Genomic DNA, 26,601 nt, shown 5'->3' on the forward strand with positions numbered 1-26,601 from the left:
AGCATTGAGTCCTCAAAATGGATAAGAAAACATGAAAGACGTGACAAACTTGTCATGGAATTCCCCTTTTCTCACCTGAGAGCGATCCTTGCAGGATTTCTTGGGCAGTGTCTTCTTACGCACGGACCTGGTCTTGTAGAAGCCCGCGCAAGCCTCCTTCTAGCTCCAGCGTGCGTTCAGAGTTCCGGGATTCAGATACTCCGGGGATCCAGGAAACGAAGAAGGTGCGCAAGCACGGGACACGGGTCCGGGAAGCAAGGAAGAGGGGGGGGAAAGGGAATAGAATTAGAAGGTCCAGGAACCAGGATAACAGTTCAGCGAACTACGGAGCACACGTCTAGTCGCTACTTGCAATAGCATTGAGACGCGCGGGGGCGCGGTCTATTTGTAGATTACGCTACGTCCGTCGTGAAGACCGAAGAGGGCGTTTCACGTTAGACGGCCATGTTGGAAGTACCAAGGAGTGCAAGCCCCGTTGTGATAAGGACCATGAAGTCCAAAAGGGGCGCGTTCTGTGGGTCATGACAAAACTGATGTCAAATAAGGACAGAATAGCAGAATAAAGGGAAAACACACATTGGAACAAAAACGAAGGAACGCAACAAGTCGGAGGGACCTCGCAGGATACAGCGGTTCTGACGAAGCAAAACAACCCAGAATCCCAAATCCCATTGTTGGGCCCAATCAAAAGCAAAGAAGGCCAAAAACAAGGAAAGATAATGCAAAAAGGAGTTGAATATCCAATATTTCACAAAAAATAAAACCTTGGGAGTAGACTGGGAAAATGAAGCACCAAAGTCAAGAGGCCGAACAATGTTACTGAATGGTACAGAGGTAAAGAAAATCCAAATAGAAAAAAAATCAAAGAATATGAAAAAATCGTCCAAAGTTAAGGCTAGAGGTTCTCGGGCCTTTTTATTAAAAAAAAATCTTGATTCCTCCGAGTACAGCAAGAGGAGCCGAGCTGCCCCCTTGGAGTTGGAGCTGGGGAGCGTGAGGCGCGGGCCCCGCGGATTGCGGGAACAAAGTCCCGGCATTGGGAGAGCTGTGTGGAGACGGGCGGGGAAGTGCCCATCGGCGAAGCGCACAGCCGCTTACGAGGAGCGCCACATCGAGGTCCAAGGCCGGGGAGAGAGGTGTCCCCCGGAGCGCGGCTGCTCGGCTGGGAGCCATGCTCGAGTCCGGGAGGTGGAGGAATCCAGCGCGGGAGGAGAGGCCCCTAAGGACACGGGGGTCCCGTAGAGCAGCCGCTTGGCAGTGGGCCGCAGTCGGGTCCAAGTGGAGGAGGGACTCAGCGTGGGAGGAGAGGCCCCTAAGGACACTGGGGTGAAGGGCCAGCTTGGGAGTTGCTGCGGGCTGCCTCCTGGAGTCACGGCGTCGCGGAGCACAATACCGCCATGAGTGTCTTTAAGGGGAGAAGTGCAGGGGCTGCGAGGACTTTGATGCTCACTCAAGTAATTGCGTAGCTCTGAGGGGGCAAACCTGGTGAGGGCCCGGATTAAGCAGGGCTTGAAGGGAGAACCAAGAAGCGTTGGTGTTTGCTGGCCTCCCCCCCCCCCCCCCCCCTTGGCTTGCTGTGGATAATATCCGGTGAATAGTGCTGGTGGGAGGGCCGACTACGGCCAGCAGGCCAGGGGCTGGCTGAAGATTCTGAGGGACCAGCTAGTCCGGAGCTAGCAACGGGACACCCTATTGAACACCCTACCAATTACCAACCCTCTTCCCCCGGATGGGGTCCATCTCGAGGACATATTGCTGTAATCCTTATTGAAACGTTATTGGGCGAAGGAGGGGGCAGAAAGGGGAGGGCAGCCCAAAACCCGATATCGGTCCGCAGCAGACATTAAGACAGTAGATTGGCCCGTTCGTAGGGGATTGGGTGGAGGTCAACCCTTGGCTGGACCTCCCGCAGCAGACTCGGATCCCTGTCGATGGCCACTCGCACTAAGGGAAAGAGTGGAAGGGCGCAGCAACCTCCACGGGACTCTGTGTACACTCCACTCTCTGTGGCCGCCGCAGGATATGGGGGAAAGCGCTAGGAACGGCAATGAGGGTATGGAGAGGAGTTTTGCGACGGAGAGAACGCAGGAGCATTCCCAGATGCATGGTCAAGACCTCATGGGGGAAATTCAGACGCTCCACGCCAACCTAGCCAAGACCTTTCAAGACCAGTTTCAGTTAATGCGAGCTGATCTAAATGAAGCGCTCGGGGAGATCAAGCGGGAAATGAAGCAGTTAGGAGACAGGACGGACCTCTTGGAGAGGGGTCTGCAGTTGGTCGAGAAAGAGACCATAGCTAATAGTGAGGCGTTGGAGCGCCTGGACATAGCGACTCGGAACCTGAAGATACAGATGGAGGACGTTGAAAACAGATCTCGGAGAATTGAGGCAGCTGCCAGAATCCGTCTTGGAGAAGGACTTGAAACAGGAATTGCAGAGTGTGTTTGCGGACATCTTGGGTGAGGTCGCCCCAGGTGATATCGAGTTGGACCGGGTCCATAGAGTTGGGCGACTCGCTAAAGGACCGACTTCAAGGCCGCGGGACGTGCTCGCCGCCTTTTCCAGGTACGCTCAGAAAGAGGCAATGCTCCTAGCTGCAAGGAAGAAGGAACTGATCTTGTTTAAAGGCCAGAAGATAGCTCTGTATCAAGACCTGGCTAATATCACCCTAATAAAAAGAAGGAAGATGGCGCCAGTGTTGAAGGCTCTAACTGAACGGGGGATACGGTACAGGTGGACATTTCCTTTTGGTTTGATTTTTGATTGGGAAGGTTCTTCGAAACAAATAACGTCAGTCCAGGAGGGAGCTGACTTGTTGCGGTTGGATCTGGAGGAGGGCTCTACGAGTAGGGAGGGGGAAGCTTGGGGAGCAGGCAACGGGAAAGGCCCTGGGAGTGGTCCACAGTGGCGGATAAAAAACAGAGGGGACGGAGGGAGAATGGCGGTTTGCAGGGGGAGTGAAGGGGGATCTGCGTAGAGGGCGGCGGTGACGAAGGGCTCATGTCTAATCTATACTCTGGTCAGATAAGGGGTGGTGGATCTTTAAGGTTGACACAGGAGCTCGGAGTCAAGGAGGGCAACATATTGGGGTCAATAAGGGCTAGGAGGCCCGGGGGGGGAAGACAAGAGGTGGAGGTGAAAATAACGGTTTGGGGGAGTTATGATAAGTTGGGTGGGAAGGGGGGGTGTTGGTTCCACTCTAAATTGGGGTTGCAGAGTGGAAGAGGGGTTGGCGACGGGTAGGGTTTGGGAGGGGGTTGTAGTACCAACTGGGAGAGCTTCAGTCCTAGACTTTGCGAGGAAAGAGGCTGGAAATAAGAGGGCAGAGACCCTCCCCCACATCTCGCTGGTGAGGTGGGGAGTTAAGAGGTTGGACCCGGAGAGGTGCGGGGGGGGAGGTCCCCGAGGAGCAATCTGTTTACCAGAGTGGGGTTCAAATGGATGACACATAATGTAAGGGGTCTAAACTCCTCACTTAAGCGGTCCAAATTGGAGCAATTCATCGGTTCTCACAAACCAGATGTTTTGGCTCTGCAGGAGACCCATTTGCTGCGGAAGGATCAACAAAGGCTAAGGCTGAAGGGGTTCCCTCTAATACTTTTCACAGTCGGGTCCTGCCAAGAAAGGAGGGGTGGCGTTGGCATTTGGAATGGGATTAGACTTTCGGGTTTCTGACACCATCCGGGATAAGAATGGGAGATGTATCATGGTTCGGGGAGAGTACATGGGTTCGCACTTCACAATAGCTTCGGTGTATGTCCCAAATGTGGGGCAAGACCAGTTTCTGCGTGAGGTTGTGGGAACTCTACAAGACTTTGCAAGAGGACCGGTAATATTGATGGGGGACTTGAATCTGGCATGGGACAGAAGGAGGGATCGCTCGCAGCTGGAGGGAGGCGGGGGGGTGTGGTAGCCTCGCCAAAATTGAAGGAACGGTGGGAGGAATTGGGCTTGCGAGACTTGTGGAGAGCGCGAAGCGGTGAGGAGGAGGAGGAGTTTACATTTCTTTCGGATGTTTACAGATCGCAGTCTAGAATTGATTATATCTGCGAGCTTGGTTGCGGGGGTCAACTCCATAGAGGTATGCCCTGTGGGGATAGCGGACCATAAGGTAGTTCAAATGCGGCTTCGGTTGGGGAGTAGAAGGTCTGGGTTGTGGAGGTGGAAGTTCCCGGAGGCGCTCCTGAGAGACCAGGTGACGCGTGGGGAGATAGAGTGGAAGATAAGAGAATATTTTGAGCAGAACAATGATCTCGACACGAGTCTGGAGGTTAGATGGGACGCCTTCAAAGCTACGTTGAGGGGAGATTTAATCGCCCTGCAGGCGGAGAGACCGACGGATGCGGAGGCTAGAGGAACAGTTGGAAAGAGAGGTGGAGGCTGCCAGGGTGCGGGTTGGGGAAAACCCTTCTAAAAAATTGTAAAAGGAGTATAGGGCGGTCGAGGGTCAATTGAGGATCCTCAGGAATAAAAAGGCGGAGGCGGCCATGCTTAGGCAGAAGTATTATGCAAAAGCTAACAAGGCTGACTCGCTCCTGGCACGTTTATTGAGAGGTGAGAGGGAATGCAATGTAATCGGGGCGATGAGGAGAAGGGGGGGTGAGGCTCACCAAGACAGAGGAGATAAAAGGGAGGCTAGCAGAGTTTTACGAGTATCTATACTCCTCACAGAGCCCGTCATGTGACTCGCAGAGGAAGTTTTTGGAGGGCCTTGCGCTCCCACAGCTCTCTGACGAAGAGGGGGTAGAATTAGGCCGAGCTATATCAGAGGATGAGGTGCGGGCAATCATATCAGCCCTCCCCCGTGGTAAGGCCCCGGGCCCGACGGCTACCTAGCAGCCTTTTATAAGCATTTCTCTCACCTCCTCGTTCCGCATCTGACGCAATTATTTAACTCATTCAGGGCTAGGGGCTGTATCACCCCCTCGATGGAGGAGGCTAAAATAACGCTTATACACAAGGCGGGTAAAGACCCTGAGGAATGCACATCATATCGTCCCATTGCCCTCATAAACACTGAGGCAAAAATGTATACTAAAATTCTGGCAACGAGGCTGGAGAGGTACCTTCCTACGCCGATTCACCAGGACCAGTCGGGCTTTGTGGTAGGGAGGCAGACGGCTGATAATATTCGGAGGGTGGCCCACATTGTTGAGAAGACCCGGAAGATGACCACTCGGCGATTCTTTTAGCGCTGGATGCGGAAAAAGCGTTCGATTGGGTGGAGTGGTCGTTCTTATTCCAGGTTATGAAGCGGATGGGGCTAGGGCCGGGTTTTATTAGCATGGTCGAGGTGAATTACAAGAACCCTAGGTTGTGGATTCTGGTCAATGGTGTGACCTCTAACCCAATTGGGCTTAGAAGAGGTACGAAACGGGGCTGTCCCCTAACCCCCTTGCTCTATGCAATATACCTGGAACCCCTATTATTGGCAATAAGAGAATCCGATGGCCAATAATATCCGGGGCGTACCGTTTGGGGGTGGCCAGCATAAAGTGGCAGCATTTGCAGACAATATGCTGCTTATTTTGACACGGCCGGTGGAGTCTATCAAGGGGTGTGTTGAATTGCTGACCGAATTTGGGGAGGCATCAGGATTGCGCATCAATCTGCAAAAATCTGAGTTGATGAATCTATCTTTAGAAGAGAGGGAGGTACGGATACTTAGGGCGGTCTCCCCGTTTAGGTGGAGCCCAGGCGGGATTAGGTATTTGGGGATTTGGATTACCCCCTCATTGGCCGGGTGGTATAGCGCGAACTATCCCCCTTTGCTTAAAGAGATCAAGAGAGAACTACGGCGCTGGAGTGCCCTTAGGATCTCTTGGCTAGGGAGGAGAGAAGCGGTCAAAATGGTGATTCTGCCTCGTATATTGTATCTTTTTCAAGCGATCCCTTTGGCGATTCCGCCGCGCTTTTTAAGGGAACTTGACCAGGTGGTCAGGGAGTTCATATGGGAGGGTAAGAAACCGCGCTTGTCTTGGTGCCTCCTCACAGCGTCTAGGGAACGTGCGGGCTTTGGGCTGCAGGATTTCCGGCGGTACCATGACGCCGCACTCCTCCGTGTAATTAGGGAATGGTTCGCAGATGACCTTGAAAAACATTGGGTACAAATGGACAGGGCAGTCGCTCGACATCATTTGGGGGAAGTATTATGGCTTCTGCGGAAATTGCGGCCGTCGCACATTTACTTGAGCGACATTACAAAGGGAGTAGTGGCCACTTGGGACAGGGTGGTGGAGAGTCGAGGGGTTTCGTCTTTCCCGTCTGCTTTCACGCCTGTTTTTAACAATGGAGATTTCACGCCGGGGTTGGAGAGAGGGGCGTTTCAAGCGTGGGATGATGGGGGCTGTAAGACTCTGAGGGACATGTTTAGCAATAGCACAGTAAAAACCTTCAGGGAATGCAAGCAGGCATTTGGAGTTGGTGAGGGAGAGAGACATCGATACTTTCAACTAAGACATTGGGTAATGTCGACTGAGGAGAGGGGCCACGTGGGAGTTAACACAGTTTGAACGATTCCTCCTAACCCATGATGGTGCCAGGGGCTTGATATCGGATTTATATAAACTTCTGGAGGGCGCGGGTCCGACGGTCAGGTGGACGTATATGAAGGTTTTGGAGCAGCAGAGGGGGGTGGGGATGGAGAGAGGAGATTGGGAGAGGCTATGGAGGTTGATCCCTAGAATTATCAGAGCACCCCGATTACAGGAAGCCTGGTATAAATACATCTTTGATTGGCACTACACTCCAGCCAAACTGCACGCGATGTACCCCACAAACTCAGGTGATTGCTGGAGGGGCTGCGGGGAGGTGGGCATGGCGACGCATATTTGGTGGGATTGCCCACTTATTAGACCCTTTTGGGGTGAAATTGCAGGTGCTCAAACTCAGACCCTAGAGCTATGGGAGCCCAGAAGCCCTAGAGAGATTCTATTGGGAAAGAGGGGGGTTGATGGGAAAGGAGGAAAAGCGAGAACCCCCAAGGCGCATATCGTTTATACATTAGCAGCAATGGGGCTAATCGCACAGAACTGGAAGAGCCTGATGATCCCCACGGAGAGTGATTGGCTCAGGAAAATGTGGGACATTGTTTCCTTGGAGTGGGCCACCTATGCAGTTGAGGGGAGGCTGGAGAACTTTGCGGCGGAATGGGGTGTGACTTTAGACTATTTGAAAGGCAAATTCAGGGAGCAATGGTGCCCGCAGAGATTAAAACTGTTGACATCTATAGCTGCTAGGCTGGAATGGCTGGTCTGAGCTTGAAGGTTGTTTTTATCTGGGTGCTGCAACCGGGAATAGGGGGCGGGGGTTGGAGGGGTGTTAATGTTGTTATTGTCTTGTTTTATTGATCTGCTGGATTTGTGAACATTAATAAACAGAAATTTAAAAAAAAATGGAAATCGTGAAACTTATTACAGAAAAAATTGGAAGACCGGTCGTCAGTATCTTACACTTTGTTAAAATCAGAAGGGAAGGGAAAAGGAACAGCTTTAAGTGAATGGGGGGGAAAAAATGTATGAAACAGTTGGAGTGGCTACACTCCTCCTTAGAATCATTAACGACAAACCCGGATGGAGTCAAAGAAACTAAAACCGGTTTACTGGATTAACACACACAATGAAAAATCAAAATACAAAAGCTTGGCTAATGCAGCGAACGAGCACAGAAAAGTGAATGAGACTCCAAAATATTTACAGCAGTTCCCCAGTAAATACCACACAGACAACTGTTACGCATTAGACTAAATGTCTATAAAACAAATGAATACTTGTGGCGAACAGGAAAAAGCGGAACAAATAACGGGGATTGTAGAATGTGCAGTGTTAAAGATCAAACAGTCAATCACCTTTTGACAAAAACAAGAACAATGTTTTTGGGGAAATATGTCAATAGTGAAAGTACGGAATCAGCGGAAGAATGGTGACTTAAGTTTCTAACCGTGGAGAATATAGGCCTCGCATGTACTGTAATCAAAGTCTTAGAGGAAGTGATGAAAAAAATTGACGAGACACAAGAGTCTGCTAACATCATCGAGAACTCGGAAAAGGAATAACAATTGATAGTTTTCCAAAGGACCGAATTTTAAACTGAACTGGAAGACAAGAAAAAGGTTTTAACGAACTGGAGTACATAAATGTGTTTAAAGTTTGAAGAAAAAAACGAAATCTCAATTAAAAAAATTAAGAAATGGCAGAAATACAGTTTTGCAGTGACACACTGATATTACTTGCCCTTTTCTCGTGTGCATCCAATGTATTAACATACCATGTACTATTGTGATGTTGCTTATATGTGTATAACAACTCATAGAGAGGTGACCTAATATATGCATTATGGCACTGGGACGCTCTAATAGGATGTGTTTCTTTGATTAAACTTTTTTGTCCATAATCTTTTGGCTCACTGTACCACAGGGCAGTTAGTCCTTTCTGGACAATGGTTTAACATGATTTGTACAACTTTAGATTACATGATGTGTGGCCATTGATGCGTGTCTACTCTGTATGCAGGCACGCACACACATAGCGTCTCTGCCTACATTGCTATATGTTTGACCATACCATGGATGTGGCACCACCACACCAATTGTGACTGTGACTTTGTGTGTATTCCCATACTGTTATATGTAAACCTTCTCTGGTTGGGAGTTCCTGTGTTCTCCCCCACAGGTAAGTCACCTGATGAAGGACCAGCAGTCAGAAAATGCATTGGCATTTTTGGCACTAGCCGTATTGACATGGCTGTACTTGTTTTATGCAAATATAGAGTTTATTCTCTGACTGCACCATTATTCTGCTTGTTTCTTATGGATATCAAATATTCCATGTGAATCTCAGCCACACTTCAACCTAGCAAGAGAGAAGCTATTGCTGTAGAAGCTGTGGCAAGCCATTGTTTTGGTCTGGCATCTTCTAACAGTAGGGCAGTACTGTGGGTTGGTCTGCATCTTTGGGGATCAGTCCTTGGTCCCGTGTTGTTGAGGTAATATGGTCTGACCATTTCACCCAAAACTGGGTGAGGCAAAGGGGCTCATCCCAAAAATCAGCTAGGATTCAGACAAAGAACTAGGATTCAGACAAAGAACCCATCTACCCGGTGCCTCCATTAACTTCAAGGGAGTAAAGTTGCAAAAAGATGGTCATTAAGGGGGAACATGCCTTAGTTCTTGGCCCCTGTTATCAGCATGTTCTATATGCCCCAAGTTTTAGTCTTCATTTCAACCACTGCTAAGTGGCTGGTGGTGATTGTGGATTACTTCTGGTCGCTGGATTTGCTGTTACAGAAGAGATCATGACTGGTACTTTGCCACCATGCTTCCTTCTTAAGCTTGACCGAATATTTAAGATTTTGAAATCTGCTAAAGCAAACTTTCGAAGACTAGTTCTACATAACCTATCGTTCTCGAAGATCCTTCCTGTAAAAACCCAGTAGATGAGTAATTGCTGTTGAAAGCTTGCTTTGAAACTTGACCAGTTGCTGCAATATTTAGCACACTTCGGCGATGACTTGAATGCCATAGAATTCATCTTAATTTATTTAATTTCAATGCGCTAATCATTTCTTTAATTCATGTGACAATTACTAAATGATTCACTTTGTTTTTGTTCCAAGTTATTGGCTTTTAAATCAGACTACCTTCTATAAAGCTCTACATTTCCTTACTTGTTGTAAGACAGTAACCTAGTATTAACAGACTGGATGGGCTTGGATTCTGGAACACTTGCCTGTCTTGTGGGATCAGCACCTCTGGGATTAGTGAGCTGATGTAGGGGATGCACATGGCTGAGTGGATTAGTGCGCTCCTGGGGGAGATGCACACGGCTGAGTGAGGTGTCTAGTAATATTCTCGTTATAAAATGTAACTGGAAAAGTGATGGGTGGAAGCAGCCCTACAGATAAGGGGTGTATCAGACACTTTTACTCTCTAGAAATGGGCAGATGCTCCCAAAAAAACAAAATGGGGAGTAAAAATACTTGCAACAAAAAAGAGGAACTTGTGCTCCTGCTGTCACCCAAACGGCTCCATGGATATGTTGGGAACAGCATGTAGTTGTGAGGTCGCAGCAAGTTCTTCCTGCATGAGTGGACAATGACCCCACAGACACCGTAGGCTTGTCCACTCTACAATCTTTCTTTTACAAATAGTAGTTAACCCTGGGGGAAAGGAGAAGTGGATAAAACAAAAAAAAACAGGTCTCAGCCAGCTGTACCTCTGCTCCCTGCTTGCTGACTGTTTTGACCTGCAGTGGAACATATTAATGGTTAGTATCCCAGGTTAACCTGACTGCCCACCAACTGAACAAACCCCGCTCCCTTCTTAAATCTCCAGATCTTGTTGTCCCTCACCTTTTAAAAATGTCTCTGGATATCTCGCAGAAATTCCTGCTGCTTGGATCCTAATCGGACCCTTTTTATTTCCAATGCTCATTTTTTCACTAATGTCTTTAAAAACTGAAAAATCCTGAGAGAACTAACATTACTGTCCTGATCACGCTGTTTTCTGATATCTTTGTGGCTTTTATTCCTGAACGTGCAGTATTTCTGTCCGCTGGCAAACACCCGACGAGCTACTAAGCGCCTCAGTCTTTCCAGGCGCATTAAAAAATGAAAGTATGAGACACGCACCACGTTCATACATGCATGATGTTCCTTTCCTCTAAGGCCTTCTCCGGTGCTCGAGTAGACTACGAACTGGAACAAAAATAACACAGTACTGGCCTGTGTGCACAGCAAAAGTTAGCAACCTTATACTTAAAATAAAAAACATGAAACCTGTCAAACTCGTGTTTTGCTCAGATAACTTGCCGCTGACTTAAACAAAGTTGCTCATAGGAAATACTGCTCAGTTCCTTAACTTCTCTTTTGCGCGGGAAATTAAAATCACAGCATCGACTGACTTGTGAAGTTAACTATATGCAATTCTTAAATATTCCTGTAACTCTGGTTTAAAAGCTCTTGTCTTCCAGATTATTTATATTTAACTTAAAATACAGTTTCTAGAATTTTCTGTTTGATGTAAAATAAAATCACTTCACTTTCTCTGGTTCACTTTCAGAAGTTACTACTCCGACTTGTCTTCTTTCACAAGGAGTTCTTGTCCAAAACTCACTTTACTCAGTCCTGATATCTGTAATACTATGGAACTCAAAATGCTGTGACCTTCTCTGGTTGATTGCGGAATGAAAGGTAGTTAATCTTGCCCAAGATTCCAAACTACCTCACTGCCCCGGTCATCCAATAGATTCTATGGCTCATTACCACCATTTTGAGCTTGGATGACTCCTGACTGCGAAAAAGAAGGTTAAGGAAAACATTAAACCCAACCTAGCCCCAAACGTATTAAACAGCACACTTCCAGTGTTTCACATCCAACCTTGAACCCCCCCCCCCCCCCCAGTCTTTCTCTGGTTAATAGTGCAAAAGGGGACCTGACCGTAGTACCACAGGAAGAATCTGCTATTATTGCCTGATTGGAAGAATTAACGTTTATCTTTTAATGAGTATGAATAACTGGGTGCAATTACATCATTATTACAAAAGAATTTGGTTTTCAGTAAAAAAAAAAAATGTAGTCGCTTATAAAAATCATTCCAATGGGAAAGGGACTTATATTTTTACCCCCACATATTTTTACTCCCGCTTCAAAGTTTTACCTGGAGTATTGGGTGAAGGTTTTGAATACATTTGAGCCACGGGCACTGCTCTGGGCCAACCTTCCACACTGTTAAGATGGATTTCTGAACTCGGCCTGGTGGGCAGATGTTCAGAAGGCTAGCCTAGTTTCTCGGAACAGGGTAACCTCTGGACAAGCCAGACCAATCAAGGTAGCTATGGCAGGTGGTCAAAACTAAGTCTCAGGAGGGGTGAGGGTGACTGAAAGACCTCAATGAGCACACAAAGCAAGAACACTTACAAATTACTCCCAGAAAGGTGTTATATCAAAAATATAAACACATTTATTACAAGGCCTTTGTAACTCAGTATTGCTGTGATTCTTTTGCTATGGTCTAAGTAAACCAACACAACAATATCAATACAATGTAGATACAAGACCAATGGGGCCCAAAGGGTTAAATGCACAAAATATATTCACAACCTAGCCGGGGGAGAAAACGGGCAATGCAGAAAGTCTTTGGCCCCACTCAACATCGACAACACACCTAAGACAGTCCAAGACCTAAGAAGAGAGGAGACTTGTGCTCAATAGTACATGCAATGCAAGTGGTTGTTCCAATGGGCAAAACAGGGTCTCTTCAGGGGTCTCTAGCAGCTCAGGAAGGTGGATGAAGAATAAGTTACCTCTATTCAGGTAGGACCTCCACTTGAAGGCAGAGGCAGTTTCAGAGTGCGGGATAGAGTCGCTAGTTCGCACTAGCAGTGGAAAGGAGAGGGACCCTCAGGGGCCACTCGTGCGTAAAAAAAGGGGCCCTGGGGCTAGGGGTCACCGGTTAGTGTTGGAAGTACTCACCGGTCTCAGGCGCACTCGGACCCAAACTTCGCCAGTTCAGTCCACTTCGCTTGCAGGTTCGAACTCGACAAAAAGGAAGTCTCTGCGGCTTTCTGTTCCTCAGATACAGTGATGATTCCCAAACTGAACAGTGGCGATTTCTCCGCTTCGGATGGATGATCGACCCAGTTTCACTGCAGCAGGTTTCAGGGGGAAGAGGGTCACAAATGCACTGTATCTGCAAAGGTTGTTGCCGCGGCAGGGCAACACGGTAACCGCGTATGCGTAGGTCCGGGCGCACTCGTCTCACTTCAGAACTGGGCATGCCAAGTGTACGGAATTCGGTGTGAGAGTGCCATGGACACAGAGCAAGCAATATACCAAGAGGGCCTCCTCAAAACGGCAGCGGGGGCAGAGCAAAACAACTGGGTAAGCTGGTCAGCCCACTGGTTGGCCCAGGAACACTTCCAAGAAAGCTTACTTGCAGGTTCTGATGAAGGTGCCGAGAATAGTTGGTCTCACTATTCTAATGGGTCGAAGGGTCTTCGCAGACCTTCTAGGACGACCAGATGCAGAGGGGTCCCACGGGACGACAGCGGGCTCATGGTGCCAAACCTTCCAGCGGTTCCTCGACTCGGCTTCTTACTTTCAGGATACTTGGATCCTATCCTTCGTTCAGTGAGAACTCCAGAGATCGACATGGTATGGGTGTTTTCAGCCTCCTCTTATCCAAAGTTCCCTTTGCGCCAAAACGGAGATGCCCCAATGGGAGATCTGCTCACAAACACACTCCATACGGGGACCAATCATGGACCACGGTGGTCCCAGTCATTCACAGCACTCCAGACTCTCTGGCACCCAGGATGTGTATTGGGGACAGACACCCCAGCCCACATCCTGGAGGCACACACAAGGCATTCAGGAGCCCGCAAAAGCTTGGCGTGTCGCAGGAAACTGCATGTCCAAATAAGGACTGACCCGGGTCGACTCGACCTGGGGAAGGTGAAGAGGCAGATGGCCAAAGGACAGGATAAAGAACCTTGTGGCATGGCCATTTTGGAGCCAGGCCACCTATTTGTGCCAAACGCGGTTAACATGGCAGGAAAGGGTTAAAAATAATGCAAAAAGTTGGCTGCCACCAGCCCTGTCCATGACACATCTGCACATCTCACAAAGTCCATTGGGAGTATCTAGGGCCTTTGGAAAATTACTACACACCCCCTACACTGTACTGGAAGGTACGTTGTGTACTTGTTACATGTTGCAGAAAAGTTGCAACAGTGGAAAAGGACTAAGGGAAACAAAGTCTCCCAGTAATGACTGTCTTAAGGGCATGTCAGTTTCCCCATTAAAAGTGAGCGAAAACCCAGAGGAGTGCAGCTGAAAGCTATGCTTCTCTGGCAAAGTCAGTCTATGGTGTCTAAACAGCAGCACAAAGTTTAGGGGTGTACACATGGAGGGAAAATTACATACAATTATGAAATCTTTTCTAACACACACCACCGATTTTTTTTTTTTTTTTTTTTTTTTTTTTTTTTTCCTTGTCTCATCCAATGCAAAAGGGGTCCAGCTATATCCAAATCGGTCGGGTACTGCCACCACTGAGAGCAGGCCAAACTGCTAGGCCAGGCCCCCTCCGCACGGAAGAACAAGCAACCCAAGACATGTTTTGGCCTTGTTGGACCTCATCAGTGAGGTGCAGCTCGGTACCCGAGCAATTGGCCCACATCTGGGCATACCCTCTCACAAGTAGACCAACTATAACTGAAGTGATGGGTGGAAGGTTTTGCATGAATCTGAACCACTCGTTAGAAATTACATTGCTGAATATTGCTATAAAATATTTTGTCCTCTGTATGCATGCAGCATTTTCTTCCCCACATATGCTAGGACTGAGTTGGTTTATATAATTGTACCCATCCTAGAATATGTTGGGACTGGTGTTAGTGGCTGAAAAAAAAACAAATGTTTACCCAACAATGTTGTGTGTGTAATTTATTCATCAGTATCGCGTACAACCCAGAAGGAGCTGTGGGGAAGCGCATGTGAAGTGTGACTTACAACAGGAAGGCTTCAACCCCAAATGAAGGGAAACTGCCTTTCTAATTGAGTTGCACCTTGATTGAACGATAGTTTGTGCAAGACCTTTAAATGCTGCCTTGCGCTCAGGTCCCAGAGTGGCATTTTTTGCACAAGGATTTTGACTGGGCGACCCTATGGCAGTTTTCTGGCTCAGTTCAGGAACACAGGATTTGCAAAGTGGTCCCTCCGAAGCTACACACTTCAATCCCACACCGACTTCATTCCACTTACTACGACCTCCCCTCCCTAATTAGGCAATCTTCCCCAGCCCAATTTTGGTTCCTCATTTGGAGTAGTAGCCCACCCCCTTGGCATTCCACCTACAGTTCTAGCCAGCACAAGACGAGTATCACCCTAAGGGTAAGTGGAGCATAATCTGCAAGTCTCTGATGCAGACAAAGAGCAGGAAAATTATTGATACTTTTCTACTGGTGCCTAGAAGAGACTGCTTTTGCTAGTTTAGAAATGTTTTCAACCCTCGCCTAATGCACCGCTCTGCTTGCCAAAACTTTCTTCTCTTCCTACCGGCTTAGTCATGTGAAGGCTGGCTATTCGTTGTCCCTGGATTTGAAGCAGCAGATGTAGAACCCCTGACCGTATTCTACTCCACCTGAAGGTTCCAAATCGAGTTGATTCTCTATTCCGCCCTCATCTTGACTTTGAAAAGACTCCCAAGTCCTGTATCCACTAGTTAAGCAAACATCAACCAAACGGAACTACTCGCGAACCAGTCCAGGTTTTTCACAGGGGAAAACTCCTAATTTTTGGATTGGTACGAGGTCCTCTGAATTCCGAAGAGTGGCTTCATTCTTGGAACTGAATTTACAAATACTCATTGCATACTCCTACCCCCCACCTAATTTCTTTTCTCTTCAATCTCTACACTCTAGGAACAGCCTTTGACAATAATTTAGGATAGAAATAATTTAGGATACTTCTTGGCCGAACCTGCCACCAACAATAAACCATAGAGCCTCCTGGCCCCTTCATCTGCTTCTGGAAGCGCACTGCAAAAGGTAAACTCCAGGAAATTAGGTCTTTCCGGAAAGGCTGAATGGTCCTTCCCACGCAGTGTGGGCTTATTTATCAACCGACAGACCCCAGTGGTCTAGTAGCAGAATATCCCTCTTGCTTGCCTGTTCCATTTCACGCTCTTGAAGCATCCTCTGAATTTGGGGCCGATTGCGAAGTCTCCTGAAACTGTGAAAGCTGGGGTGAAAGGCAAGTTAGGAGGTCTGTTAAGATTTGCCTCACTGGAGAGAGGCAGATTAATTTACTAAGTTTGTTCTCCCGTCACCCCACCCTCCCACTCCCCCTCTAACTTGGAAAGGGACAATTTCGCCTTCCTGAGAGAAATCTGTTTAAGAAAAGTAACAAACTCAAACTCTCACATTCCCACATGCACTGGATGACCACAAACCGTACTCTACTAGAAACTTCCTGATGACCCCTAGAGAAGAAACATCCGCCCACCTTCTGAATTACATCTGCCTGTCTTGAGACATTTTGATAGTGCTGTACTGCCCAAGTCAAGTCAATCAATTCAGACCTGCAGGCTCTGAGATGCAAATCCCATTGGTTCTATTAGGTCCCAACGCTGAAGCCTGCAAGAGCAGAGGAGTCCTCCAGACCCCTTCGTCCAGTCCTCCCAGCAATATTTTGATTACAACTACTGAAGTGACCATAGTGTGGGGGTTGAGGGGGCTTTAGTGGATAAAATAAAAGGACCGGTCTCCTCCGAAAGTCTCCATCTTCAGAACCTTCCACTTTCATGAAACCTGCAAATAAATACATCTAATGTTTATTCGTCTTCAATTTCACAGTCAACTCTTTTATTGTATTCCTTAATTCCCTTGGTTACCTGGCTGCCTCTGCTCCAAGCTTGGAGGTAACTCTCCGGAAAAGAATGTTAATTATTCTGACTCTGCTGGCCTCTGAAGTCTTTGTCTGTAGTTGCTTGACTAAGTTCCTTTTCTGTAGACTTCGGGGAGTGTTTATCAATTTCCTTTCTTTTCATGTAACCAAGCATGCTTATATTGCCAACTTAACTGAATGCTCTCCTTTGAATTGCTTGCCATCTTTTCTTGTTCTCACTTTATTTCTCAATTCATAAATATCGCTTAAGATTCAACTTTCACATACTTTTTCGCTAAAGAAACATAATCTTCAGTTGCACCGGGCTATTCCTTTCTTTTACTTATAACACTGCACGCTTCCAAACTAACTCGATCCTCAATCTGACAGTCCTCTGACGTTTGGAAACAGACGCCTCTCGCCTCATTCCTCAAATGCTGCACAGCTTGTACGAATATGTTTGACCTTGCGCTGCCCTCTCCAACAAACGCAAATGACGCAGCGACACGTCTTGGGGTCCTTTTCTCGAAACCGCAACCTTCTGCAGCATTGGATCTTTCATGGATTCACATGCTGTGAATATTCCCCGTTGTCAGGCTGGAAAACCCCAGTAACTTTAACTTAGTAGTTTTCCTATGGAAAAAAATGTTGTGTCCCATCAACGTCGTTGTGTGTACTTTAGCACCAATGGGACGTCTAGTGTCTAGATCCGCCTCAGCAGCTTCTCTTCAGATTTCAACCGTCTTCCAAGCTGTTGGGATTCCTCGCGTTTCTCTCCTTAGAGAGACATTTACAATTTTTCAAAAAATGTCTTCAATTTTCGTCTTTTTAGCCGTTTGCTGAAAATACTTCGGTTTTCAGCTCCATTATGGAAACTTCAAGATGAAAAAAAATCCTTGTTTAGGCCATTTGAGACATGCAGCCTGAAGCCTATTTGAGGGAGACGGGCATGCGGAGTGCCTTTACTGTCTTAACCCAAACTGTTCGGCTGACGGATGCGACGTCTGCCAATGGTTCTCTCAGAAGACTCTTCGAGACCGAAATAGACGCCTTATCTGTTGGCTCAATGAACGGGACTACCCAGCGTCGGAGGTTGGCTCGTCACGGAGTGGGAGAGCAACCACTCCTTCTGACAAGAGGTCGCCGTCACTATTGAGGAAGTCAGAGGAGCAGGTGGCGAAAAAGCAGAGGACCAGTGAGGCTAATAAGTCTTCAAGCCAGGACAAGGCCAAACGCTCTTCGCCTCTTAAGAAACCACTGTCTAGTGGTGACCCACGCAGGGTCGAAGCACTCTTAGATTACTGTGTCAAAGTCTGTCAGACAAGCCAAGAGAAGGGTTCGCACCCATCTTCAATATCTGCAGACTCATCCCAGAAATTTCAGTTGTCAACAGACGAACATAAAACTCGACTGACTAAGACCACCTCTTCAACCTCATTGGTGAAAAAAATCGACCACGACGACCACTTAAAAAAAACATCACTTGTCAGGATCACGCAGATCTTCCTCCGGCCACGAGTCCTCTTCAAGACCTCACTCATCGACTAAACCGTCGCCAACACAGTCTATGAAGGCATCAACGGCGACCACAGAATTTCCATCAGTCTACGTCTACTCTCTCCAGTCGACTACTACCTCGACGACCACTACCAAGTTGTCGACAAATAAAAATCGCCGACTGAGCAGTAGACGCATACATCGTCCACCGGGCTGGAGGTTTCAGAAATGGAAACCAATATATTGTCCCCTAAAGGTATATTAAAAACCTTATCTGCGACCGTGGAAAAGCACAACCAGCCTTCCTTGGAAATGTGCCCATTGTCATGCCAGAAGATATTCTGCAGCATGAGATCAGGTCTGACTACGAGCCCCCTCCGTATGAATGCCAAGGGGTGTTTGAATCAGATCCTGAGGAAGAAATGTCGGAGGTTCCCATTCCATATACGGTTATGGACATGGGTCTCGGACACCTTCCCTACCTTCTACATCGGCCGGAACAGGAGGTATGCAAACAAAATACTCTTATAAATCCCCAATCCCTGCTATCCATGCAAGTCCTTTCCACACTACAATCTCTACTGAGTCGGCTTGACGCCAGACTTACCCTGCCCCAGGCTCCAACAATCCATCCTTATGGAGACCCACAGGTTATCCCTACTCATCCCTACTCAAAGGGAGGCATCTTACCCCTTTCAAGACCAGGGTGCATGCCCTAGAAGGCAATCTCCTCCTAGACCTCCATGTGCATTTGGTCCATGAAGGAGGGAACAAGAAGAGGGTGAATTAGTCGACACTGACCAGGACACAGATCCTTGAGATGCGATCTCCACTGTCTCCTCATCTCCTAGGAGAGAACACACATGGGATATGTATCCGGACTATTACTTCATGATGGCTAAAAGCCTGCCAGGAGTTTGGCCTAATTCTGGAAGAAGAGAAGGATTGCTTCCTCTTCGATCATATGGGGGAAAAGAAGGAAAGCAGTTTTATCCATTCCTATTCTCGACCATGTATGCCGAAGGTGAACAGGAGATTGGAAAAGAAATGCAAGGCTCCAGATTCCACTCCAAAATGCCTTGCATCCCAACCAACGCCAGAGTCTGTGGGCTCAGCTGCTGCAATCAGGAAAGCTAGAACACAAAACACAAGTGTCACTCCTCCTGACGACAATGCTTTTGGGTAAGAAGGTTCTCACCATTGGAGCCACTACGATTAAAGCGGCTAATTCCCTGGCTATTGTCGCACGGTGCGATTGTGAAATGTGGCACTGTTTGGCCCCTCTATTAGAACACCTGCCAGAACAACAAAGAAAAGAGGCTATGATGTTGGTGCGAGAAGAGGCGTAAAATCACCGCATCAATATAGCTGTAGATCTGGCCGAAACCAGCTTTAAACAGATCAACAATGTGGTAGTCCACAGACGCCAGGCTTGGCTTCGCTGTACAGACTTTCGCCAAGAAGTACAGCACAAAGTTGTTGATATGCCATGCCAAGGTGAGAATCATTTGGCAACAAAATAGATGAAGCCCTTAAGACCATGAAGGCAGATTCAGACACGGCAAAATCTTTTACAGCTCTGCAAAACAAGAGATCCTTTTGTTCCTTTCGAGGAGTCTCGGGCAACTCAAAATTCTTAAGCTCCAGAGAAAGCAAGGGATACAGTAAACCCGGATATTCTTCTCCGGGCTACAAGCACGGTTACCAATCTTCACAGCGCAATAGAGATTTCCAAGGGCAAAGAAAGCACGGATCTTCACCTTCCAGAGAGGTTGCCAGACTAAAACACGAGTGTCGCAAAGACAGTCAAATAGGAGGAAATGTGGTGTTGCACCTCGAGTGGCAATCTAGAACTACGGACAGATGGATGCTAGATGCTATCCAGTACGCCCACTTGTTGGAGTTCAAGCGCCCACAGTTCCCAATTCCCCCAATAAAGGTATCTCGCTCACACCATCACATCTTATGGCATGAGATACTCCACATGTAAGGAAAAGAGCCATCGGAAAGGTGCCTCTCTCAGCAAGAGGAAAGGAGTGTACTCAAGGTACTTTGTGGTTAAAAAAAAAAACAGATGGCAAATGGCGCCCGATTTTGGACTTACAGCTACTGAACAAAAACATTAAACAAAAATTCAAAATGGGAACGCTCAAAGAGTAAAAGCTGTGCAGCCGCTCGAGTTCCTCGTGGCCCTAGACCTCAAGGACATGTACTTCCATGTGCATATACAGCCAGGGTATCGGAAATACCTCTGGTTCGTAGCAGGCAAAAGCCATTATCTATTTCGGGTTCTGCCATTCGGCCTAAAATCGGCACCCAGGACATTCACAAAGTGTCTGGCTCCAGTAGCTGCCTTCTTCCGGAAGCAAGGCCACCATGTTTACCTGTACTTGGATGATTGGTTAATTCGAGGAGCCATGTACCAACAAACATTATCGTCTCTCAACAAAACGGAGATGCTTCTCCAACGATTGGGCTTTGCCATCAACTATACATAATCCTGTACAGTTCCCTCAAAGAACTTTTTTCTGGGAGCTAAATTCCTTACAAACCGCAATTTGGTCAAACCTTTGGCAGAAAGAGTGAAACAATTTCTAGCTCTAGCGGGCTCATTTACACTGAACAAGCTGGTCACAGTGCGCTGTTCCATGGCTCTTCTGGGAACCATGTCCTCTTGCATTCCTCCAATTCTCCCATCTACTACACATTTCGTCCAGCGCAAAAATTCCTCGCAACCTAATGCTCCCAAATCCTGGGTTCCTGGTCAGACAAGGTAAAGATCTCCCAGACTCTGTCAGACACTCTGAAATGGTGGACACATCCCTCCAACATCACTAAAGGAATGCCAATGGTGGAGCCAAATTTCCAACTCACCGTTGTGACCGATCACATTTAGACCAGAACCCGGTCAAAGGCCTCTGGTCACCCGAAGAAACCTTACTACACTTGACTTCAATGTACTAGAGTTGCGGGCAATAGACTGTGCTCTAAAATCCTTTCTCCCCCCTTATCGAGAACTCAGTGTTACATGTCCTCAGCGACAACACGACCGCAATGTTTTACTTACAGAAACCAGGCAGGTCTAGTTCAGACACCTTATCCCTGGAAGCACAAACCATCTGGCACTGGGCCATCCGGCACAACATCCTGATTCAGATCTTCCACTTACAGGGATGCAGAATAAGCATGCAGGGACTCTTCGCAAACAAATGACTGGCAACTGCACTGCATCCAAATAACCAGAATGTTCTCAAGGTGTAGTCGCCCCACTCTGGACTTCTTCACCAGCCCCGACAACAGACCATGCTAAACATTCGCCAGCAGGATTCTGCATCTGGACTCTCAATGGGACGTATTCTCCTTCCCTTGGAACTGCATGTTCGCTTACGCATTTACTCCCGTTCCTCTCATAAGAAGAACCCTACAGATGATAACGCAAGGCTCCTTGCAAGATAATCTTGATAGCCCCGTATTGGCCCAGGCAGACATGGTTCTCTGACCTGCTCCAGTTGAGTGGATGAGCCGAGGCTCCCAAGCAAATCTTCTATCCCAGAAGAACTGGATGATCTTTCATCACAACCCAGTTTCTCTCAAGTTAACGGCATGACGCCTGACCACTCTAGTTCAGAAATATGAATATCCCTCAGGACTGCCGCTGCATCCTAGCGGCAGCAAGAGCCCCATCCACCAACATCTCCTTTAGCCGAGTGGAAATTATTCTGTGCATGGTGTGCACTACAACCTGATCTCCAGATTTACATAGAAAAAATCTTCCATGTTATACAGTGACAGGCTAATCTAGCATTTATTAAAGGCCTTTTCCGCACCTTTGCACCACAAAAAAGGATTCCAAATGTATGAACCAATCTTAGCAAGTCTAATGAAGCCTCCATTTGAGCCCATGTCTACAAACCACATCAAGTTTCTAACCTGGAAAGTGGCTTTTTTGGTGGCCATTACGTCTTCTAGACTTGTTTCAGAGCTCCAAGCCTTGCTAATTGATCCTCCGTACCTGCGCTTCATGAGAGATCAGCAGAAAAGGCTTTGCATTCTCTGGATGTCAAAAGGACCTTGAAATATTACTTGGATCACAGTCTTTCAGATCCTCTAGGCAACTCTTTGTAGCCTTTGGTCCATCCAACAAAGGAAAGTCCATATCCAAACAGGGCATTTCAAGATGGGTTTCAGCTACAATATCCTTCTGCCACTCTAAAGCCAACAGGCCATTTAGAATCTGCCCCTAGAGCGCACTCCACTAGGGCTACGGCTGACTCGGCGACTCTATGGTCTAGTGTTCCCATAAGAGACATTTGCCAAGCGGCAACATGGGCAGCGCCCCACACGTTCACCAGGCACTACTGCTTACACCAGCAACACACTGAAGATGTGCAGATGGGATGTGCTGTCCTTCAGCGACTGTTGTAAGCCCTGTAGGGTTGTTCCTGTTCTCTACCTTAAATATGTATCCTTTCTGCATTAATGTACACGTCTTCATATCATCTAATTTGTGTTTGCCTGGTTTACACCTTCGAGTATTTATACTTCTACAAAATCTAATCACAGAATGTGAATCCATGGAAGTAGTTTCTTACCTTTAACTCCATTTCTCCGGCGTTGATATCTTTCATGGCTTCACTTGCGCCCTCCAGCCTACCCGCTTCAGGCAAACATTCTTTAAAGGTCATCCTCCAGCTGGAGTGGTTAAAATCTGAGGGGAAGCTGCTGGGGCGAAGCTATACACTCGACGTCCCATTGGTGCTGCCTAAAGCACCCATAACGACGTTGATGGGACACTCAAGGTGTCAATGTTTTTTCCATAGGAAAACTACTAAGTTAAAGTTAATGGGGCTTCCCAGCCTGACGGGGAATATTCACAGCAGGTGAATCCATGAAAGAAACCAACGTTGGAGAAATGGAGTTACAGGTAAGAAACTACTCCCTTCTGTTTTGCTACTGCATGCTTGTCGTCTCTTCAAACGCAAGGCTAGTTACACTACGCTACTGATCGCGCTTTTTGTTTCTTCTAACACAAAGGTTCCTTGCACTCGCAGCTGATCGCATGCTCTATTCGTTTCACGTTAATTTTAAAATAAAACTATTTACAATTCACATTTAGTAACATAAACAACTTCACGTGTAACCGTCTGAAATTTGTTTTCTTTCCAAAAAGGAGTTCTTTAAAAGATAGAAAGTTCAGTACTTAAAATCCACAACGTGACCTTTAAAGCAAAACATTCTTCTAGTTTCTAACGTCACTGATCTGTCTTTTCTTTCACTGGACCTCACGGGCAGTGATTTTCTTGTATCTTGTTCCTGCCTTGCTAAACTTCAGTAAACTCTACATTTTTTTTGGAGCCTCATGTAGCTGTGACCTTCCTTGGGCTTGACTTGAATGTAAGGTAGTTTAGAATCTTCCTTAGATTCCATCAAACTCCCCAGAGCCAATCGTTGTCCCTCTGCATGCCCACCATCTTGAATTGGGACCACTCCTGAAAAGCAATCTTAAGGACAGTATTGCCACTGTATTCCTTTCCTAAACAAATTTAAAACGTTCAACCTTCCTGCGCCTGTTCTGCCTAACTCTGAACTTCCTTCTGCATCAAATGCTAAATGGGAACCCGACAGGTTCTACCGATAACACCCTGACCTTCCGTAGCAACTGGAGGATATGATCCTGCACCCTAACCCAGTTTCCTTGGCAGTCTGGCCATCCAACGACTTTGTTTTTGGTCACTTGTACTCTAGGGGGAGTAGAGGGATTGACTGTGAGGAAAGAACACTACCGGGGCTCAATGTGCTAGCAAATGGACCGGCTTATGTTTGTGCTGGAGGGGACCCTCTATGCAGCAATACATGATCTACTCTTTTGTGACCACCTTGGTCTCGAATAGTACATACATTGATTCATGCGGGGCTTAACCTGGCCGCAACTCCAACTGGGAAATCCCCCCCAGGGCCTATTGAGACTTTACCCAACAAGACAGAAGTCCCATAGACCCTGGGACCTTATTGTGGTAGCTGGGCTCAATGACTTCAGCAGAGCTTCGGTACGGATCCCACACGGTCATTGAGTTTCAGGCATTCTGCATCAAGGAACCGCATAATATTTTTCATAAGGTTCCCATTCGCTACACGTTTTAGTTTCCACATTGGTGAGGAAATCTCTGCTAGGTTCTTCCCAGCTTGGAAGCAGAAAGGGCCTTCTATACCTTTTTTGGTTGTAACAAGGGTCCCAAAATTCTATTTCCAAAAGAGAAATGATCTCCATAAAAGAGCTCAATTGATTTACATTTGTAGGTGGGGTGCCAAGCACGGCAGCACAAAGGCCACTCTGGCTCACTAGCACCCCCTCAGGGTTCTACACATCTTTTGTGTGCTGGAAGTCATCTCTAGTTGCTTTTGAGCGTCCAGTGCCCTTACAGAATATCTGCAAGAGGACCAACTGGCCTACTCCTTTCTTTCTTAAATTGTTCGACTACAGTTTGAGAAACTATGCTGCCTTTGGGCAGGCTGTTAAAATTGATTTTGTACTTTAACTTGCAGCCACCACTTTGTTCTTGAGGAATGCTTAGAATCTCCCAAGAGTATGGAAAAAAAGGGGGCATAGAATGAAAAGGTTACTGTTGTGACCATGGGATTCTTAATCCATAGTCCCCTTTCCTCCATACTATTCCTCTAGCCCTCTGCACAACAGGCTCCTAGTCTCGGCCCAAGAGTATGGATGAAGTACTATGGACCATCGTTCCTATAGTGAGTAACCTTTTAGGAATATACTTGTCACATTGCAAAACAGATTTGTCATAATTCTAGTGAACCAATAACTTACATTTCTTTGCCACCTTTTTCCTTTTGCAGTCGGTCGAAATCCAGATCGTTAACCGCAAAGACGAGGTAAATTTCATTACATCACTTACGGTAGAATTGATTAACTGATATTTGTATCGGGGTCTTGGTTTAAATATTTTTTGTGCCACTTGCCTGGTCTACTGCCATGTTTTTATTTGTAACGAACTGCATGCAACAATCTCTTCAGGGGGCAAGGTGATACTGGCCTTGTGAAATAAGCTTTAATTGTTGCTATATTGGCACGAGGTTGGCCTATGGCAAATGTAGATTACTGGAATAATAAACCGTGTGATAAAAAGTTAATTTGGCAAGACTGTTATTTAATGTGGGATTTGCCATCTGTGTCATGAAACGGACTCATGGGGTTAGAAAAAACGACATTTAAACCTGCTCCCATTAATGCACTTATCTAATTCTTTTAGTCATTCGCCATCGGGAAGTCCTGCAAGGAGCGCCTCTCCAGAATGAAAATATTGAAGTTGTGTGAATCGATGATTTGGAAGAAAGTTGTTTCGTTTACGTGGGGGGTTGGGGGGGGTGTTGTGGTATCCATTTTTGATGTATTTGTCACAAGTTATTTTCAGGCATCTAACCAATAGAATGGGTTGTTTGCAGATTATTATATGAATAAGCTTTAACTATCCAAACTACTTATGTTGTACATTGCCATCTGACTTGAGGGTTGTATTTTGTATCTTGACATTAAAAATTGCACTTCAAGTTGTCATTCTCTTTTGTAATCCATGCTTGTTTTTGCAAACTTTTAATTGCTATGCTCTTGTAGTGTAAACCTAAGCACCTTGTGTTTTCTTCATGCAGCATGGGTATGACTTAATCTGTACTGGTTTATGTTTCTATATATTCGGGAACCTGGATTTGGAGTGTGATGGCTGGGACAGCTCTTTTAAAACCCTGCCTCTATTATCCTGTCACCCACTAGGTCCTATATTGTGAAATCTGCCAACATTCATCTTCTTCCTTGATGTCTTGCTGAACTGGCCCATTGCCTGCCTAAACCTTGGGCAATGCAACACTTTTTTGTGAAGTCTAAACTTTCGTCAAAGCGTTACTTTCACAGTTTAAGGGAGGGCAGAAGACTGCCGTCGAGTGTAATGGGAACAGATTTCCATTCCATAGACTGGAATGGGAGCAATGGGTGGCGTGGGGGAAGGGAAAGTAGGAATAGATGTGTAAGGTAGTGGATCTAGAGTGTGTCGGATCTTCAACTTGGTTCCAGAGCACTGGAGAATATCCATTTTACTAGGCAAGAGGCAGTTCAATTGGCTGGACCGATGCGGGAAGCGGGATCCTGCTTAGAAGTCCTTTTCACCTCCTGCCACCCAAAAGAGATATTGCGGATTGTAGTTTAAAATGTTTTGGCATAGACATTTAGCAATATGTTGTGTGTTTGTGTATTTATTTATTTGGGCAGTTTTATTTAATGCAAAAGATTTATTTTTTGCCTCTTTCAAAGCTTAACTGTTCTCCTTTCCTCGGGGCACTTTGCCACCATTTCACTACCACACCCTTCCAGGTTCATTGTCACACTGTGCATCCAGCTTCATGATCATTCATGATTTGAGGCAAAAGGTCCATTATGGGATTTTTGTCATGAATAGACAACCTGCCACAATCTCCATTGTATACAAATAAGTATCCAGAAACGTCCCGTCTACTCAAGTTTTTTTTCTGGTTTGAGGTTGAAGAGAGTGACGTAATTTTTTTGACATCACCTTTATACACATACCCATAGCTAAAGTCCTGCCAGCACCACACACACCAATACTTTTGTGTTGATGGGTTCACACCACCCCTATGTATCCTGCACTTGGTGGATCTTCAGTGCCTGGTGTCATGCCTCACTTTGCACCCTA

At 46.7% G+C, this 26,601-nt stretch overlaps 1 protein-coding gene across 2 annotated transcripts in view; it reads left to right on the plus strand.

The window, feature by feature from the left end:
- LOC138467639 (serine/arginine-rich splicing factor 7-like) overlaps positions 1-25,447 on the plus strand; it is a 65,515-nt gene extending 40,068 nt beyond the window's left edge. For both annotated transcript variants that reach the window (XM_069607803.1, XM_069607804.1), the window contains exons 7-8: positions 24,737-24,772; positions 25,150-25,447. In XM_069607803.1, the coding sequence (XP_069463904.1) occupies positions 24,737-24,772; positions 25,150-25,195 (82 nt within the window). In that variant the 3' untranslated portion in view covers positions 25,196-25,447. The remainder of the gene's footprint in view (positions 1-24,736; positions 24,773-25,149) is intronic.
- Positions 25,448-26,601: the final 1,154 nt, after the last annotated feature.

This window comes from Ambystoma mexicanum, chromosome 4q (genome assembly GCF_040938575.1).
Source record: "Ambystoma mexicanum isolate Mex_15411 chromosome 4q, UKY_AmexF1_1, whole genome shotgun sequence".
NCBI lineage: Eukaryota > Metazoa > Chordata > Amphibia > Caudata > Ambystomatidae > Ambystoma > Ambystoma mexicanum.